Source organism: Hipposideros armiger, unplaced genomic scaffold (assembly GCF_001890085.2).
Source record: "Hipposideros armiger isolate ML-2016 unplaced genomic scaffold, ASM189008v1 scaffold_49, whole genome shotgun sequence".
Taxonomy (NCBI): Eukaryota; Metazoa; Chordata; class Mammalia; order Chiroptera; family Hipposideridae; genus Hipposideros; species Hipposideros armiger.
This window is the reverse complement of record NW_017731399.1, coordinates 5236200-5256332: the sequence shown is the minus strand read 5'-3', so window position 1 is coordinate 5256332 and position 20133 is coordinate 5236200. Positions and strand designations below refer to the sequence as shown.

General features: G+C 39.0%; 1 protein-coding gene across 1 annotated transcript in view; it reads left to right on the top strand.

Annotated features, from left to right (window-relative positions):
* Window positions 1–20133, top strand: part of SIPA1L1 (signal induced proliferation associated 1 like 1) — a 347884-nt gene that overhangs the window by 206347 nt on the left and 121404 nt on the right. The window contains exons 6-7 of the mRNA XM_019640297.1: window positions 9087–9217; window positions 14643–14831. Coding sequence (XP_019495842.1) covers window positions 9087–9217; window positions 14643–14831 — 320 coding nt within the window. The remainder of the gene's footprint in view (window positions 1–9086; window positions 9218–14642; window positions 14832–20133) is intronic.

The window sequence follows — 20133 nt, the reverse complement described above, 5'->3', positions numbered from 1 at the left end:
GGCCTTTCATCCGAGCTTCAGGGGCGGGGGAGGGAGGTGAGAGGGGAGTTCCTCCTAACTGCACTGGAGTCCAGTAGAAGCATTTGATGTGGTGTGACAGCATCAGCAGATGCAGCCTCTACAGTTCATATGGACGGTTAGTCAACAAGTGTGGGGCTGTGCTGGGTTTTTGAGACACACATGGTCCCCGCCCTCATGAGCACCAGTTCCTTGTGCCTTGACTGGTTTCTGGCTATGTCTGAGGGACTTCGTTACAAATACTTCAAAAGCATTTTATATAGGAAGACATCTTGCTGCATTTATTCCTGGTAAGGAGGTACAGAGGGTGTTTTAAATATAAAGAAATTGGGTTAGAGACAGGTGTCTCATTATAGTTTCATTTGGATGTTAAATACTCTTTTTTTCCCCTAAGCTGGCATTTGAATTAGTATTAACTAACATTAAAAGTAGAGTTATATTAATATGCAGCCTTTTAAAATATTCTTTATACTCATTGACCATTCACAAACCAGATTCATTTTTTATACTTTAAAAAATGTTACTAGAAAGTTATATATGTATATATATATATATTCACTACAGAAAAATTAGTAACTCTATAAAGTCAGAAAATTAATCTTGTGTGATTACTAGTGATTTTATTTTTGTCTCATCTTTTTTAATACATGTATATTCATTTTTTAAGTAAAATAAGGAGCACTGAATACAGTTTTATATATTTTTTATGATTCCATAATTGGCTATGCCATCATTTATTTAAAGTTTTCCAACCATTGTAAATTCAGGTTTTCCAGTTTCTTGTTATTATAAATAATGCTTACATCAGATAATCCTGTTTTTTTGCTTGTTGTTTCCCTTATTAACCCTATTTTCAGTTTGGTGAAATCTTTGGTGGACTCTCCTTAGAAGAGTGTTTTTAAGTCCATTAAATCAAAGTACAAAGCAAGCCAAGCATGTTAAAATATAATTGCAAAAGTTTAAAATTTTAGGAGATATCTGTATAATATATCTATATGTGTATCTATATATTCTTCTTTCTTACTGCATTAACAAAAGATCTAGCATCAGGTCTGATAACTACTATAATTTCAAAGTAGCGGTGACCATAATCGATACTTTGATATGTCTGCAACAACTGTAATGTGATATGAAAATATCTATGATTTCCGTAGTTGTTAAAATCACACATACAGCTAATATTCCTGTAGTTTGTTGCCTACATTTATAACTGATGGAAATGCTACATTTCATTTAGAAGTCAGTGAAAATAAAAGTATAGTTTTTTTCATTCAAGTTCATTGACCACCCCTTCCCTCAATTTCTATCCACAGACAAGTTGAAAAACCTCTCGCCTTATATAAATGACTTTGTTATGTAAATTTCCCCCCCTCCCCCCACATATCCAATTATTTCAATAATGTAGAACCCTGTAAATAAAATGGTGTGAGCTTGACAGGAACCTTGATTTTTATTTTATTACCCAGTTGCTCTTAAGAAAGCTTAGACCAGAAAGGTCCGGCTGATATGGTTAAGGCTATGTAGTCTAACGTTTTCTTGCCCACTTTGAATATTTACAGCTTTTATTTTTGAACTTTTACTATATGTCAAAAACATTTTTATCCCTTCGATCAGTAGTGAGATTGCATTTTTAAAAATACAATTATTGGCTATGTGTCATAGATTGGTAATGGCCAGTAAAAAGTCTCTCACTTTGATTCCGTTACTCTTTATTTTCCCTTTCTTTCAAATAGAATTTTCTTTGTATTTTTTTTCTGTAAACATTTTGATATAATTTATTAATGTCAACATAACTTCATCTTAAAGTCTACATTTTTTTGGCAAGTTAGGGAGCTATTAGGGGCTACTTCATTACATGTGGTTTTAAGGCCCACAACAATGCAATTTTGGCAAGTAGACCACTCCACTTTTAAGAGTTACCTACCTATGGAAAGAAGAATTGGAAATTGAGTCCTGTGCACTTTGTAAATGTGGGCAATTACTCTTATGCAACACTAATTATAATACGCTTAGTGGAGTGTTTTAGGACAGAATTCTGGCCGGTATCCAGTCCTGTGTAAATGTCCCCGTCCATTACCCTAACCTGCTTTCGATTATGATGCAAAGTCTTAGGTTGTTTAGTTCTTATGGACCCTCCGTCTGTACACCTCCATCCTTATAAGTTGGATGAGCCTTGTGGGGGCCAGAGACTGAGAATCTGAGTGGGGTGCTCCTCAGAAAGAGCCATTCTTTAACAGTTGAACTCTCGTGACCTCCACTTTGGCAAACGTGTGTTTCATTTTAAAAGCAGGATGTGCTGCTGCTGTCTTCTAAAAAAAATTAACTTTTGGATCTGCCCTTCCTAATTTAGTTACTAGTCCTAGTAAGATGTAGTAAGTTGCATGGGAAAACAAAAAAGAACACAAAAACAACCTCTGAACAACTTGAACCCAGTAGGCAGAGATAAGCAACTTGGTAGAAGAATGTGCGGTGTGAGGGGTCTTCCTAGTTCCATCCTTACTCTCTGTCTAGTGAAAACATTGAGCGAAAGAGAATTTTGAGGGTCAGAGTTGTTGAATGCACTGACAGTGGCACACCTGTAGCCCACCAAGTAGACTATTTTTAGAATTAATGGTTTAAAATATTGAAAATGGTGACATAATTTGAATTCCAGCTAGTAAAGCCATTGTTCCATTCTTCGACCTGCTGACATAATAACGAAGCCCAAGTCTGTCTGCTTAGTATTAGTGTCTGTTGTACCCCCTTTCTATAGTGATGTAAGATGCCTTTTCTAGAAAACATTTCACTTTTCCTTTTGCATAGTCAGGGTAACTAAGATTAGAGGGTGAACCTTTTTGTGACTCCAACATAATTGCTGTATTTCTCTCTCTCTCTCTCTCTCTCTCTCTCTCGTTGGTACCAATTCACAGTGCCATCAGCTGTGTATGAATGAATATATTACAGCTCTGTCAAAGACCATTTTTTGCTTCAAAAATGTCGCTAATTTTTTTGAGGCGTGAGATAGTAGCTAACTTACATTAGCTTTCTGTTTCTTTGACTTGTGTTTATCAGTTTACTTTCCCTGTTTAAAATTCTACATTAAGAATTCTAAAGAAATATTTTAAGCCATGAATTATAACTTTGGAGATTATTTTTTAAAAAGTAAAGGTACTTTTGTTCATAGTTATACACGGGCCAGATTATGCCGATGGTCCCTATGGAAATTTACAACTGAACTATTAATACAGAATCTGCAAATATCACGAAAACCATTACGAGCAATCCAAAAACTGCTGGTTAAAGCCTCTTGTGATTTTATTATTTTTTCCTCCTTGACAATTAAAATGCCAGTCTTAACCTTTTTTTTTGCCCTTTTTTGCACGTAGCTCATAACCAGGTGATGTGACTGTACTTGATTTAATTACTTGTAGCTTTCAACTATTTACTGTTCCCTCTCTAAGAATGTGAAACTTTATTATTGTGGACATTGTGACCAAAAATAGAGCTATTTATGTGGAATGTTCTAATGATGGCAGAACTATTCATTGGCACTCCTTGTACCACTCTTGTTAAAACTCAAGGACCACAACCAGTAAGAAAACGTGTGGGTAGACATTTGTTTAGGTGTTAAACATGAAAAATGAAGGTGGGGAAAATCAACCGTATACGGATAAGACATTAATACCTCTTCCTTTAAACACAGTAAAACCTTGGCTCTGTCTCACATCAAGGAATAAAGCTTTATGTGTGATCTGGGTAGTGAGTTCCTTTAGGCATCAAATTTTATTTAACTTTTTAAAAATCCATAGTACAATTTTAGAAACTTTTGGGAAGATGGTGTTATACTGGTGAAGAAATTGAGCTTTGGAAGCAGTAGTTAAAATAATGTGTTTGAATTCTGATACTGCTGCTTACTAGCTGTGGCTGGGAAATAGCATATTCTCTCTAAATCATAGTTGCCACATCTGTAAAAAAAGAAGGAAATCTCATTTTTCTATGGTTGATGTGAATAAGTAGAGTGCTTGGCAAAGTGCCTTACTCCGCTGCATTATATTGTTCTAATATATGATTCTAAGACAGCGATTGCAGTGTTGCTTTCTGGCATTCCTGTAGGTTGGCACTAAAATATGGTTATTTTTAGTGGTATAATACCTGTATTTTAATTAATCCATCAGCAGATTTACCCACCCTGACGTGCGTGTCCGTTCCTTGTTCCCTTCCCCTTCCCTTCCTCTGACCCCGATCATCCTGAATTCTCTCCCCAAAGGCTTCTTGGCCTTTCGTCGTCTGCAGCTCCGCTGTCTTTGTTCCTCTTCTTCTCTTTCCACCCCCCAAAGACAAAGCTGATTGTGGGTGTGGCTGGAAGAGCTCTCTGCAAGTGGTGGGGAGCTCCACTAGCAAAGGATAGAGGTAGATGGCTGGAAGGGAAAAATTGAAAAGGCAGTGGCATGGAGCGAGTAAGACGTGCTGTCCCAAGGCTGTGGTCTTGAGAGGGCACTGCAGTCCAGTGACACTGAAGGACCAGACTGAGGGGATCCCTAACAGGCTGGTATTTTAGTTCAAAAAAAAAAAAAATCTGAGTCATTTGTCTTGAGACCAGAGTTTAAGTACTCAGAAGTTAAATTTAAGGTCATTGTCAAACCAGACTCCTCTCCAGTAGAGTTAAACTGCTTTAGGATTTTGAATTGAATAAAATGTTTTTGTAGAAAGGGTTGTTTCTTTCTTTTTTTTTTAAGAAATTTTACTGGGGAACAGTGTGTTTTTCCAGGACCCATTAGCCCCAAGCCAAGTAGTTGGTTCAATCTATTTGTGGAGGGTGCATCTCCGCAGCCCATGTGGGGATCAAACTGGCAACCTCGGTGTTAGAAGCACTGCGCTCTAACCATTGAGGAAACTTGCAGCCCAAGGGTTGTTGTTTTTCCTCTATAATCTTCAGGAGCAGAAAAATAGTGGATTAAAAACACCAAAAAACCAACAAGGCTTTTATTGTAATTTTTACTCAAGTTGAAAGACTTTATGAACAAGCAGAGTCTGATCATGATAATAGTGAATTTAACACAGGAAACCAGATCACAATCTTTATCTACACCAAGGAATCTGAAATAGATGAAGACCAAATGGAAATGCTTTCTTGGCAGTAATAGCGAGAGCTCTTTTTTAATAAAAAAAGATTGATGTTTCTGTACAAACATACATATAAGTTTTGAATGATCTTCCCAGAGTTATCCAACCAAAGATGGGTTTGTTTGATGATAGAGACTGAAGAAAGTGTTAGAAGTTAGTTTATAATTATCTCATCAACATTCCTGCAACTCAGAAATGTATTTCTTCAGCAGCTGGGAAAACTCGCACAAGAATATAGTCGGGTGTTGATGGTGACACATGAAAAAAGTTTAAATGATCTTTAATTTTTTGTTTTTTAACATTTTTCATTTTTTATGTAAGGTTTAATTTCTTTCTAAAATAGCACTATTATTTTATCTGATAATTTACACTAAAATGATGGTGTTTAATATTTGTTTCTTAAAAAGTTTACATTTTTATGTTAATGACATTTCTATATTTTTGTATTTGAAATATATCAGTACTTGGTTTCACTAATTTTTATTTTTATGAATTCTTAACACTTTTAAATAATTCATTTTAACATACAAAGTAAACACTTTCATTTGTGTGAAAACTCCAGTCTTCAATCACTCTTTTAGAGGCTAAGTAATATTTTAGATGAGACCTGAAGGATGAGAGAGGACTTAGTCAAGTAAAGAAGAGTTGTGGGAAGAATGTTCTAGGTAGAGTTTTTCAGGTGAGAAAGGACACAGTGAGTTTGAACAATTAAGAGAAGTTCAGTATAGTTGGTTCTCAGAGTTCAGAAGGCTGATGGGAAGGTCTAAGCTGAGATGGAAGTGCTAGGCAGGTGACAGGCTGTGTGGGCCTTGGGGAAGCCATGAACAGTACCCAAGGACCCTTGGGAAACCAGGAAAGGATTTTAAACTTAATAGTGACATTCCAAGTTGCATTTTAGAAGGATCACCTGGCTGCTGTGTAAATGAGTTGGATAAAAGCAAACCAGGTAGACTTACCAAACGTCCAGGCAAATGATGATGGGAAGTCAGTGGCCGTGGGATGGAGAAAAAGTAGATTTGAGAAGGATGTAGGAATTAGAATTCACAGGACATGATGGTGGGTCTGGCATGCGCAGCTCGGTGAACGTGGTAATACGCACTGGCATGGGGACCGCAGGGTGTATAGGTTTGAAGGGAAGGTGATGGGTTCACTTCTGCAGGTGCCCACGGGACAAACAGTTCCACTCGGTAGAAGTGGAGATCCAGGGCTTAGAGAAGCCTGTAGCCACGCGTAGACTTCTGAGAGTCGTCAATATTGACGTGGCAGTTGGAAGTTTTGAGTGTTGGGAATATTGAGCATGGGAAGAGGAAGGGAAACAGTATGAACAGCCAGACTGGTAGAAGGATCAGGAGAGGGTGGTGCCTTAGAAGCCAGGAAGAGTGTTTCTAGAAAGAAGAAAAACAATGAGATAATCAGGTATGCCAGACGATAAGGAGAGTTTGAGCAAGGTAAGGACCAGCAACATATCTACTTGTTTTTAACTCGAAGGCTGACATTGGTGCCTGTGCGATGGAAGTCAGATTATAGTAATTCTAAGGTGAGGAATTAGGCAGCTCTTTCAAGAAGTTTCCACTGGAAGGAAAGAAAGAAGAGTTAACCTGAAGGGCGGGCGATAAGGAGCTAGGGGGTTACATTTAAAGATGAAGGAGGCTTGAGTTTGAGTAAATGATGATAGGAGTGAGCAGTAGAGGGGGGAGAAGTTGAAGATGAAGAGAGGGTGATCAGGCATCAGTCCCTGGGAAGGTGGACTGAGTGGAGGCCAGAATTTAGGCTGAGATTGGGTTTGGATTGTAAAGAGAAGGAAGCAGAGGCCTGGGCCCAGGTAAGCTTGTGTGTATGATAGAAAATGAGGACGTTGGCCTCTGGAATGGCTTCTTTATTTCCCCTGGGATGTAGACAGCATTGTCATTTGCTGAGACTGAGGGGAAAGCAGGTGAGGGGAGGTCGAAGGAGAACAGAGAATGTGTGAAATATCTGCTCTAGAGAAGGGGAACCAGAGCTGACCAGGGGCTGCCGGAGGACCAGTTGAGGTTGTTGATGACAAATGAACAGTGGCCCAATACCTTTGTGAATTTCCCCAGCAGCAGAGAACAGCAGTCTCACTTGCCCTTCCTGAGGTTTCTCCAGTGCAATTGAGGGGTTTCTGGAGAGTCGGGTTTCTGTTGAGTCCTTGACGTTCAGGAACAGAATGTAATGAATGTGACTCACGCTCGTCTTTGACTCATTGCTGTTGTTCTGTGCTGCGGCATTAAAATATTCTCTGAGGTTATTGAAGTGTGTTAAGTTCTGTGCTCCTTCAGTAAAGCTCCGCAGACTGCTGTCTTGTTTTTCTTTAAGTTCTTGTCCGCTCTCTTATACTATTTGTGCCTCCTCCCTGTTGTCTTCCTTGTTGTCGGTGGTTCTGTCACATTGTTGACTGCATGCACGTCTATATCAGCCTTACACCCTGGCCTTTGTCAGCATCTGGAATTATCAAACCTCTGAAATAAAGGCTTGAAGACCAGACAACCAAGCTTATTAAAATTATGTGCAAAGTGAGAGTCAATCACCTCTAAGTGTGATTCTCACGTCCTGTGCTTTGAGGGTGTACATGAGTGTCTACGCATGAATCTTGTGACATTTATTGGGTTGTTTCTCAGGTGTCCATATGTGAGATGTTTGTTGCCTGTATCCCCATATGGTTTTCTTTTTTGAATCTCCATAGATTATGATCATCTTAGAGAGCCCTCAGTATTTATGATTATCGTTTATAGTCATTCCTTAGTACTTGCCATATGTATTGCCTAAATTTTAAAAGTACAGATAAGATATTTTATGCTGCTGTGTCTTATTTTTCTCATAGACTTTCAAATACTTATATATTTTGTGTGGGAATAATACGTGTTTTCAAATGTTTATACATTTTGTATGAGAGTAACATAACCATGTCACAACTCATTCAGTCATGTCACATGTAAATGAAATAGGACAATGTACAGTAGTAAGTATTTGAAAAATAAGTTATCTACTCTAGCTTTTCATATATTCTAGTATTTTATGGACTTCCTCATCTGTGAACATCTCATATATGTATCAATAATTTTAATTTTTTTAAAGAAGGTACACAGTAAAGATCACTTTTTAAAATTTTCTGTAAATTAATTTAATTTTGATCCTGACCTTCCTTCTTGTCAGGAGGAAGGTAAATTCAGCACCAGTCATAAGGAGACTTTCCCCCAACTCCCAAGGTTTGCTAAGGTTTGGGGTCTTGAGCAGAGTTCCCTGAATCATGTCACTGGTTACCTAGGAGGGAGGCCTGTTGTCCCAGCCAGCCCACACAAGCCCTCCAGGCCCAGCGGCTTTGTGGGATGGGATTCCTTTTGTGGTCACTACATGGGAACAACCGCTGTGAGTCACAGAGCCCTGGGTCTGGGCTTCTCTGACCTGGGGCACTTCGAAGCTCTTGCCTCTGAGCCCCTGCTCCATCGTATGTGGGCTCCCCAGGAAGAAAAGTTTTCCTCAGTGATTCCCAGACCTCGCTCCATCCAGGAAATTCCTTTTTTATCTGGGGGGAAACCCCCTTTTCCCCAAATCCCGTTTTCCTCGGTGATGTAAGGTTTTTGGTTCTTTTTTTTAGAAAAGCTAAAAAGCCCTGACACAAACTTTCCCTTAGGCAAGAAATAGCACAATGTAGCCTATTTAAATGGTAGGATATAGGGAGAAAACACAAATTTCTTTTAAAAAATTAGTAGCGTGGTAATTGTAGAGTAATAAAACAGCTCAACAGGCCACCTCTCTTCAGTGTTACCGCCTCTGAAACTAAACCTGTGTAGCCAAGTCCTTGTTTTTGTAACTCATTAATATTTAAGAATATTAATATTTGTTAAATGTGTTTACATTTTATCAATGTAGAGTAATTTCTGAGTGATGTAAAATATCAAGCAGAACATAACATTTTAATTTTGTTTTGTCTTATTTTACCTAAGAACACTGGAACTATTTTGGGGCTGATGAGAATCTTGGTCCAGTGGCTGTGAGCATTCGAAGGGAAAAACCAGAAGAAATGAAAGAAAATGGATCTCCTTACAACTACCGAATAATATTTAGAACTAGTGAGGTAAGTGAGAAAGCAAATGAGAAAGGTGAGGCTTAATGGAAGTGAGGAAAAAAGAAAATAGAGTAGTAACAGTAGCAAAGCCATTAAATTCAATATCACATGGTAACAAATGTCTTGAGAATAAACAAAGTCCCCTTTCATTCATTCTGGTGGTGACGGTGTACACACAATGGTTAGCTCTGGATCCTTTCTTTCCATCTAGCTCTGGATAAATGCAATAGATGAATGGGAGTTTAGATGCAGAGAAAGATACGTCCATTAAGTGTGGCCCAAGGAAATCGGAGCCCTCAGAATCCCCAGCGGGACGTTGCCTATCCTGCTTGGGCAATCGAGAAGGATCCCGCCAGCTTGAGGGGCTAGGGCTCTTACATGTAGGAGAGGGCGTCACCCAGGACTTAACTCACTCTTCCAAACTATTGTTCTGGACATTTCTTGATCCCAGAAGAAGGAAAAAGACTTTTTTTTTTTTCTTCTGTGTTCACTTTGCTCTCTCTTAGATGTATTTGCTGAGGCCTAGAACATAGACTCTTTGAACCAGAGACTATCTGATGTGGGTGCAGCAGGCCCTTGGGGCTTTATAAGAATCTAAGTACACATAATATGTGAGTTTTGATTTTAAAATTCAGGTTAAAAAAGAGAAGGAAAAATAAAATAGCCAACACAGCATTTTTTAAAAAACCTCAAGAACAAGTTTGGGACTATGAAGTTCTTGTATTTTCTTTCTAAACATGTATAGTTGTGCTAGTCATCCACTTATTGCCTCGGCGCCTAATTCACTTTCAGATTGTTGTTATACATTAACGCCTAACACCCCCCTTGAGGCATCTGGAAAATAATGTTTTTTTTGAAACTAGTTTAAATAGGGCATTTGGCTTCATTTCTCCCATTGAATTTTAGGGGTTGGTCTCACTTAGGCATTGTTCCTAAGCATGAACTCTTGGGAAATTAAAAATAGGATTTTTAAAGGCACGACTTTATTAATCTAATGTGTCACATAGAGCGGGCCAGAGAGAAATGAAGAACTAACACGCCAAAGCCGTCGTGAAGCTGTGTAAATTCTTTTGTTGAAAATGAAAAGCACGAGAACACACTGTGTGCTTGGATGCAGGTCGTTAGCTGTTTCTAGCTTCTCGGGTCCTACCAGATATCTGGCCTATGAGCCTCCCAAGCGTGTTTGTCCTCCGTGTCCCGTTTCTCCTCCCAGGACCACTCTGATGTAAGCCCCCGTCATATCCTTCCTTTTCTGTGTTTTTAAGCCACTGAAATTCCTCCTCTTGCCACGGTCCTATCATCCTCCACGTCAGAGGTTGACATTGTCTGAATCAGCACTTTCTTTCTCGGACCCTGTTACTGCTTTCCTTGGTTTTCCCTTTCGGCCTCCTTGCAGGCACTGCACGTCTGGTCTCAGCCTCCCTCTAGTAACTGCTGTCGCACAGAAGTAACATGCTCCCTCTGCTGTGGTGGGTAAACCGCACTGCCTCTTGCCTTCCCCACATCTGTTCTTTCATCTGTTGCTACCTGGGCCTAACATGCTCAACCTGCACTGCCCTCCTGTTCTCTAGTCAGCCCTTTTCCTGCTAACCCATCTCTTGGGTCCAGTGGTTCCTTAGCCTTTGATTGAAACATCCAAATTAAATGTTGTTCATGGTTCAGAACACCATTACCACTAGTTTTCATGCTCAAATTAATGTTTAGCTGGTGACAACTCTATTATTCTAGTTGTTCAGGCCGGAAACCTTGAAGCCACACTTGACTCCTCTCTTATTCTCCCTCTCTCCCCCCAAATCTCCTCCCTCATGCCCCCCCAAATATAAGTAAAACTTGTTGACATTGTCTTCAAAATCTGTCTAGAATTCCGCCACTTCTCCCATCCCATGGCCTGGGCCTGGGTGAAGCCACCATCATCTTTCCCTGAGAACTGTTCTTCCTACTTCTGCCCTTTAACCCTGCATTCTTTCAGCCCATCAGGGATCCTTTTGAAATGTAATCTAGATCTTGTCATTCCTCAGTTCAGAATCCTGTAATGGTTTGTCACCTCTGTCTGAGTCAAGGCCAGCCTCTTTGGTAGCCTCAGCGACCATGCAGATCTGCTACCAACCGCATCTCCACCTCCCCCTCCTCAGTCCTTCCTCTGCCCCAGGTCTGGGATGCGCCCTCCTCCTCTGTGGCGCAGTGTTCTTCCCGGCATCCTCCTGGCCACAGCGCTCTCATTTCCTTCTGGCCGTTACTCATAAATCACAGGGACCTTCCTGGACCACTGCATCTAAAATTACTACCCCCTCAAACCCCCATTTCAAATCCAGTTCCAGGCTTTGTTTTTTCATGAACACTTAACGCTATCTCGTGTATTGTACTTATTTTGTTCGTTTTCTGTCTCTGCCACTAGAATATAAACCCAATGAGGATAGGACTTTTTATCTGAGTGCCAAAATAGTGCTTCCCCTCCCTCTCTGCCCCCTCCCTCCTTTCCTTCCTTCCTTCCTTCCTTCCTTCCTTCCTTCCTTCCTTCCTTCCTTCCTTCCTTCCTTCCTTCCTTCCTCCTTTTCTTCCAAGTTCTTTGATGGAAATACTCTAGATGTTGGCTTCAGCCTACAGCTCCTGAACTTTGTGGGACAGCCATATATATAAAAGTAAGACTTCATTTTTATGCCTTTGCAGGGACTTCTCATGCTATTAATTTCTCATGTTCATACATATATGGAGAAAAACATGGTCACCACAGTGCCACGCCAGTTGCTTCAGTAAATAGCATTCAAGGTAACAGAAACAGAAACAGACATCTGTCATTTCAATAGAAATAATCATTGCACAACATATATTTAAAAAAAACAAACGCATTGATTTGTAAACATGAGAATTTGTGAACAAACTCTCCAGGGCACGTGCGTGCTTTTAAGTAGAGGCGCATGGGGACTTAAGAGGATTCTCTTCTTTCTAGAAGTCATTCACAAAAATATCAGTTATGCTAGTGATTCAGGTATAAAAGCCAGTCCTCCTCATCTGCTTTGGCTTTCTTCGTGAGCTGCTGTCTTCCTGTGGCCCCTGATTGGCAGTCATTAGCATTCCTGGCCTTGGTTTCTCAACTGAAAATACCGCCAGCCTTTGTAGGTTCCTGTCCCCAGGGAAGGTGGGGTGCAGTCAATGAGTTGTCCAGCGGTCGGTTTCCCGTGATTTAAAAAAACAAAATTGTTTCTTTCAAACTAGATATTAAGTCATAGGAAAATGATGTTTTTCATACAAGTGTTACTTGAAAACAAATTATGTAAATGAAGGAAAAGATACTCCTCAAATGAATAGACTGCAAATCCCTCAAGGGCCCTTTTCGTGTATTGAACAAGATGGTGAGTTTTGCTTTTCTTACATTCACCTTCCTTCTCCATCCATTGGCAAATGTTCCAGATTTTACTTCCCTCGTGACTCTCCCTTTGGCTTCCATTCTCCCTGCTAGTCCTGCATCATGCTCTCTTTGCTCTCTTTTCCTGTTACTTTAAGACCCTTACAGCTTCCTTCTAACTCTATTCTCTGCCCCCTGGTGCCTCCCTTTGCAATTCATCTTATTTGCCAACTCAATTTCCTTAAAATATACATCATTGTCATCACCCCAGTTCAAAAGCATGCTGAGAGTGCCCTTTGGAGCCGGTGAGGTGCACACCCCTGAGTTGGCATGAGAGTCTCCAGCCCTGGGGCTCCCCACACCTTACAGCTTCACCACCCAGCCCACCCTTGGGCTGGCTCTCCTTAGGTCCAGCTCAGCTCTAGCAGTCGCTCTTTTCCCTTCACACCCTGTTCTTTTTCATCTCCATACGTTTGCTCTCTTGACGTTTTCTTTTTATAGAATCTTTTCTAGATTCCATGGCCCCGCGTTGTGCCACCCTTCTATGAGGGCCTTTCCATATGCTCTGAGCCACAGCTCTCAGCTTTCTTCCTTTGAACTCTCTTAGGACCCGAACTTGTTACATTTTTCTTAGGAAACATATCCTTCCTGAATTGCAGCTGTGTATTTCATACCTCTCCCCGACTTGCACGCCATACCCATCCATCCACATCAATCAACTTGTGTGTACTCCTCTGTTAGCTCAATTGTAGCCCCAGTTGCAGTTCAGTACCTTACAACCTATGGGCTTAATGGAAATTTGTTCAATATACTGGGTTTTTTCCTTAGGTCACCATACAGGGTTTTAATTATATTAACAACTTTGCCACAAGCAAATTTGGGGAAATTAAGACTACTTTAGGCTTCAAGCCTGGTTAACTTTGCTCCAACAAGCCATCATTACATAAGGAAATTCCTTTCCTTATGTTTGTATTTCATAACAATGAAAGGTGTTTCAAGAAGTAAGGGAAAACCTAAAATAATTTTCAGTGCTGTCCAGACTCTACTGCCCAACGATCATCAGTGTCCTATTAAAGAAGCATTTGTGGGTATGAATAGTTTATGCGTGTCAGCAATATATTATGAAATTTAAAACTTTATTTCTCCTTTACTTTTTATCATTCAAAAACGTATACAGTAGCATCTAAATTCTAAGCACTTACACTTTAGATATTTCTCTGGGATATCACCTACTTATTTTCCCAGTTAGTGTATTTAGTGGCATTTTATAGCCATATAGAAACATTGATCTTACTGAGTTCTTTAAGGAAGTACTGTTTTTAGCATTTAAGTAAATGTCCTTAGAAGGCTTGCATATGAGTTCCTTTGGACTTGCCTGGGTCTTCTTGAAAATGTTGGTTTCGTTTTTCCTGCGTGAAGTATCTCACATCGTGTCCCTCATCCTTTTCCTCTCACTGGCTTAAGCAGTCAAGTTATTCCCAGCTACCTCAGGAGGATCGCAGTCTAGGCTTTCAGTGCATTTGATGTATGGTAGTCCCCCCTTATCTGCGGTTTCAGTTCCCGCAGTTTCCGTTACCCGAGGTCAACCGTGGTCTGAAAACATTAAATGTCCCCAACCATTGACATTGTCTGTTCTTCACATCCAACCGTCAACATCGTTATGGCTCGATGATCCTCCTCCTGACATATCGTTAGAAGCTCAGTAGTAGGTATAATGCTCTGTCACGATGCCTCCCATCCTTCACCTCAGTTCATCTCATCATGTAGGCAGTTTGTCATCTCACGTCATCACAAGAAGAAAGATGAATACAGTACAATGAGAGAGAGGAGAGAAAGACCACATTCACTTAAAGTTTGTTACATTGTATTGCTATAATTGTTCTATTTTATTATTATTGTTAATCTCTTACTGTGCCTACTTTATAAACTAAATTTTATCATAGGTATGTATGTCCAGGAAATAACAGTATATATAGGGTTTAGTACTATCCACGGTTTCGGCCATCCCCTGGGGGTGTTGGGACATATCCCCACGGATAAGGGGGACTTCCTGTGTTCACTCTCCTCACCATAGCATGGATCTCTTTTCAGCTCATGACACTGAGAGGTTCAGTCCTGGAGGATGCCATTCCTTCAACGGCAAAGCACTCGACAGCCAGAGGGCTACCCCTGAAAGAAGTGCTGGAGCACGTGATTCCCGAGCTCAACATCCAGTGCCTGCGCTTGGCCTTCAACACGCCCAAAGTCACAGAGCAGCTCATGAAACTGGATGAACAAGGGGTAAGTGTGGCTTCCAGGGAACTTGCTCATTGCTCAGGTTTCCTGCAAGGCTTCAGACCTTAATATTTCTTTTTGATAGGTAAAACTGATGTCATTCACTGTGAAGGATACTCTCTCTGCAATTACTCATTTTCTTTTTTTTAGCTCTCTGAACTCTGAGAACATTTCTCATCTGATGAAATTCTCTCATGTCAGAATTGATAGATATGGTACTTAAAATATATTCAACTCTTTCGGTAATCTTCCATAAATGCAGTGAATTTTTCAAGTACTCTAGGAATAAGTAGTAGCAGTAACAGTAATAATAATAAGTAACACTAATGAACATATTCACCAGGCTCTGTTTTAAGTGCCTTAAATATGCTATTTCATTTAATCTCCCAGCTCTATGAGAATCGTGCCCTTATTATCCCCATTTTGGAGACGAAGAATTCTGAGGCACAGAGAGATTAAGTAGTAAATCCAAGTTCACACAGTTAATAAGTTCAAAGCCTATACTGTTAGCCACTACAACAAACCGTTCTAAAAGCTTAGAATTTTAAAATCTGCTAATACCACCAACAATGTATTTTAGCCCAGATTTCTAAATAAAAAAATTTTAAAATCAGGGTCCTAATTAGTATTTAAATAAAAATGCTCAAGATTTTCTCACCTCCGTACTTCCTATATGTGGGGGCCATTGGATCAAGATGTAAATGAATGACAGGATATTTTATTATGTATAGAGGCAGGAGAGAGTAGAGAATGAAAAGTTATGATCTGGAAAATCCACTAACCAGAGAGAGTATCCACATTCTGCTTGGAATAATTTGAGCACTGGGCTGGTTTTGTTAGATGTTGTATTCCTATATTCTTACTTTAACTCTTTCTTTGAACATTTCAGCCATATTGCATCCTGGCAGTGAGTGATCATAGCTTTACCATTGCATTAAAAAAAAAAACCAAAAAAAAAACCTCTCCAAAAGTAAAATATGTCCTGTTATTGAATGCCATTTTATGAACAAATTTTGATGGTATTTCTTTAATTAGTTAAAAATTTCAATTTTATTAAAATGAATAGGCGTTCAAAAAAATCAGTTTCAGTCATACTTATTCTTTTAATTCAGCCAATAGGAACATATTATGGACGTTTAGTTGGATGTAACTTATCCTTGCTCTCTCTCCATTCATTTTACTTGTGGTAAAGCACAGCCAGTATCTCATCTGTACATGTATTTCAAGTAGGCTGTGAGTGTTCATGTTTATAACATGTTTGTATGAAGTACTTTGAATGCTTCGGAAGACTTACTGACACATAAACTTCACAATTTCACAATTTGGGGGGCCATTTTTCCAGTAAATATTTTGAATGTTTATTCTAACAAAGGAGTAGAAAAATGATGATTAGGTTCAACTTTATGGATTCAGCCTTTTTAGTGACTGCTTTTGGAGCAGAACATTTAGAGACATTGATAATATCACATACTAGACATTCTAAATTCTACATTAAAACATTATTTTACATAATGGAGGCGTTTATTGATATTTTCCCTTCATTTTAGCCATATTAAGGAAAAAATAAAAATGAGTGCCCTAATTGTAGACATTTTATGAGCTCTCTGGCACATTTTGTGCCCTCTCATAGTAACTGTAGGATGTTGGACCACAGATCGGCGGGCAGGCCTCTGATGAATACTTTTTGGTCCCATCAACACAGGAAAGAGAACACTGTAATGAGTTTAACTTAATGCTAAATTTATTTAATGCACAAAACTGTCCATTATTCTGATATCATGGTCTTCTTAATCATGGAAGGTATGAAAATACTCTTTTCTTCATAAGTTATTGATAATATGCTTTTTTAATTATTAAATCTTTTATTTTTTTAATTACAGTTGGCATACAATATTATATTAGTTTCAGGTATATAACATGGTGCTTAGACATTTATATAACTTACAAAATGACCCCCCCGTTAAGTCTAGTACCCATCTGACACCATCCATAGTTATTACAGTATTATTGACTATATTCCCTAAGCGGTACTTTATATCCCCGTGACTGTTTTTATAACTGGCAATTTGCACATCTTAATCCCCTCCCTCTATCACTCATCCCCCCCACCCTCTCCCAACTGGCAACCATCAGTTCTCTATTAATTGGTTTGTTTTGTTCATTTCATTCTTTACATTCCACATGTAAGTGAAATCATATGGTATTTGTCTTTCTCTGACTTGTTTCACTTAACATAATACCCTTCAAGGTCATGCATGTCATCACAAATGGCAAGATTTCACTCTTTTTTTATGGCTGAGTGATAGTCCATTGTATATAGGTACCACAAGTTTATCCATTCGTCTATTTGTAGACACTTAGGCTGCCTCCATATTTTGGCTATTATAAATAGTGCTGCAATGAACATAAGGGTGCATATGTCTTTTTGAATTAGTGTTTTGGGGTTCTTCAGAAAAATATTCAGAAGTGGAATTGCTAGGTCCTTCTTTGTCTCTTAAAGTCTATTTTGTCTGATATAAGGATTGCTACCCCAGGTTTTTTTTTTTTCTATTTCCATTTGCATGAAATATCTTTTCCATCCCTTTACTTTGAGTCTGTGTGTATTTCAATCAAAAGTGAGTCTCTTGTAGGCAGCATATGTAAGGGTCTTGTTTTCTTATCCATTCGGCCACCGTATGTCTTTTTATTGGAGCATTTAATCAACTTATATTTAAAATAATTATTAATAAGTATGTAGTTATTGACATTTTATTATTCACATTTTTGGTCTTTTTTCTTCTTTTTAAAGAAATCCCTTTAATATTTCTTGTAACACTGGTTTGGTGGTGATGAACTCCTTTAGCTTTTCCTTGTCTGGGAAATGTGTTGTATTCTTTAATGCCTTGCAAAATTAAAATTTGGCAATCTAGGTGAGCCTCCCCAAATCTGTTTTGGAAATTTTACTAGACAGTGGAATCTAGGAGTTTAAAACCTGGTATTCTTATACGAGCAGCTCTATATGTGAACTAAGGGGCAACTCGGCCACTGTCTTTTCATTTATGTCTCCATAGCATTCAAAGCCAGAATTGTACTGATAAAAAACAGCCATACATAAGTATTTATATACATACAAACAAAAAAATCATACAAAACTGATTATTTTGGTGCCTTTACAAATACAGATTTTAAAAAAGAAATGCTTATAAGTGCAGTAAATTATGCATTTGAATCATTGCAAACCATTTTTTATTTCCATCTGTGTCACCACCTTTTAAAATGTCATGCTTTGTACATCCTAACATCTAAAGAGATTCATACTATGATACCAAGAAGCTGGACACTTACTAAAAGGAACTTCTGAACTTCCCTTTAAATTTTCTTGAAATGGTTCCTTTAATGTCTTCTCTACTGTAAATGGCTTACGTAATTATGCTTGGAAAAAGAAAACAGTATTGCTTGGTACATTGTGGCATTCTGCCTTTCAGATCTTTGGTGCCTTATTTGCTTATTTTACCACTTGTAAAAACTGAAATGAACAAAAGAACAAATGAAAATTATATCTGTAAAATATAAAAGCAAGCATTTCACAAAAATATAAAAATTTAGTTTTCATTTGAATAGACTCTGATGTGAGAACTGAAGTAGGCATTTTAATTGTTAAAAAATGCATCTCTGCCTTGTGACTTACCCAAGCTTTTCCATTCTCCTTCCGGAAACCTTTCTGAACCCTGCACTACGCATTGATGTCCATTTGCATTATCATATAAAGGGCAGTGAGAGCATGAACCTGACCTGCCACCGATTTCACACTGTCAAGCATTTAGAACAGGTTGTGACTCAGAAAATTTGGTTAACTCAGGATTTAGCTTGTCCATCATGCTCCTAGATCTTCGCTTATTAGATAATTGAGAGCATCTCTATGATAAAAACAAATTATATAAATATACATGTTTGCTTGTTACACTATTCCAAGCCTTTCACTGGCATCATCTGATTTCATCCCCGCAGCACCCTGTGTGTGATAGGTACCACTTACTGGCCCATTTGATGGTTGAGAGGATTGAGACTTTCAGAGTTCTCAGGGCCATTTCCCCTGAGCAGTCCTGAACACTGGATATGGATTTGCCAAATACAACCTTTCTTTTTTAAGATTTGCAAGTTTTCATATACGTTTGCACATCTTGAATTATTTTGCTTCTCCAAACTACACTGTGAAGTATCAGGGATTTCATTATTTATTCAAGCAAACTTTTTAATAATATAGCCAATTAGTTCCTTTTAAATTTGCCATTTTTCTCTATCATTTAAAAAACACCTTTATCTCATCTGCTTGGTGCAAAGGAGTACAAGATCGTCATGCCAGGCCCTGTTTCAAGGAGTCCACATGCGTAAAGCACTTAGTACAATGCCAGGCACTATGCCAGGTGAACACTGAAGAAATAGTAGCTGTGATTGATAGTGATAAAATAGTTACTCCTCAATAGTTCTTCACATGCATTATCTCATTTAATATTTATAAGCATCCTATGAGAGAGCTGCTATTATAGGTAGTATAATATAATAGCCTTACTTTCATAAGTAAGCACAACTGTTTCAAATTCAGTAAATGCTTATTGAGTAACCACTTTTTGCAGATTGTTAAATACTGTAGAGAATAAATAGGCTGGTAAGACAGCCATTACCTATGAAGGAGACAAAGTCATACATTACTGTAATGGAAATCAGGTTTAATATAATGAGTATAATAAAAGAACTGCAAACAAAGAGCAATGGAGGTGCAAGCCACTGGGCCAAGTCATCACTGGTTAAGATGGATCAGGATGAGATGGGTCCGGGACAAAGGGAAGAGGATTTCATCGGGCCAGAGAATAAGTGGTCCGGTAGCCTAGACTCCGAATAAGAAGAACAAAGCACGGAGGGATGAAAGGGCAGAGTGTGGTTATGGGGCAGCAAGTGGTCCAGCTGAGCAAGAATGTGAGGCACGTGCAAGAGAGTAATAAAAACAGATATTTCGTATTGAGCCGTGACTAAGGCAGGCACTGTGTGAAGCAGTTTACATGAATTATTTTAATTAATCCTCAGCAGCCTTTGATGTAGGTGCTGTTATTGTTCTTGTCTTACAGACAAGAGCACTGAGGCACAGAGGCTGAAAGACTCCCCAGATCACAGTGAGCATCTGGTGGAGGCACGTCTTGAATGCGGGCAGTCAGGCTCCAGAGCCCCCATTCTGTACATCCTGTCCCCCTTTTCCCTCCTCATGAGTAGGAGAAGAAACTGGATGGATAGATCCATGCTTTATTGTTGTAGGCTTCAATGCCCAATATATTGA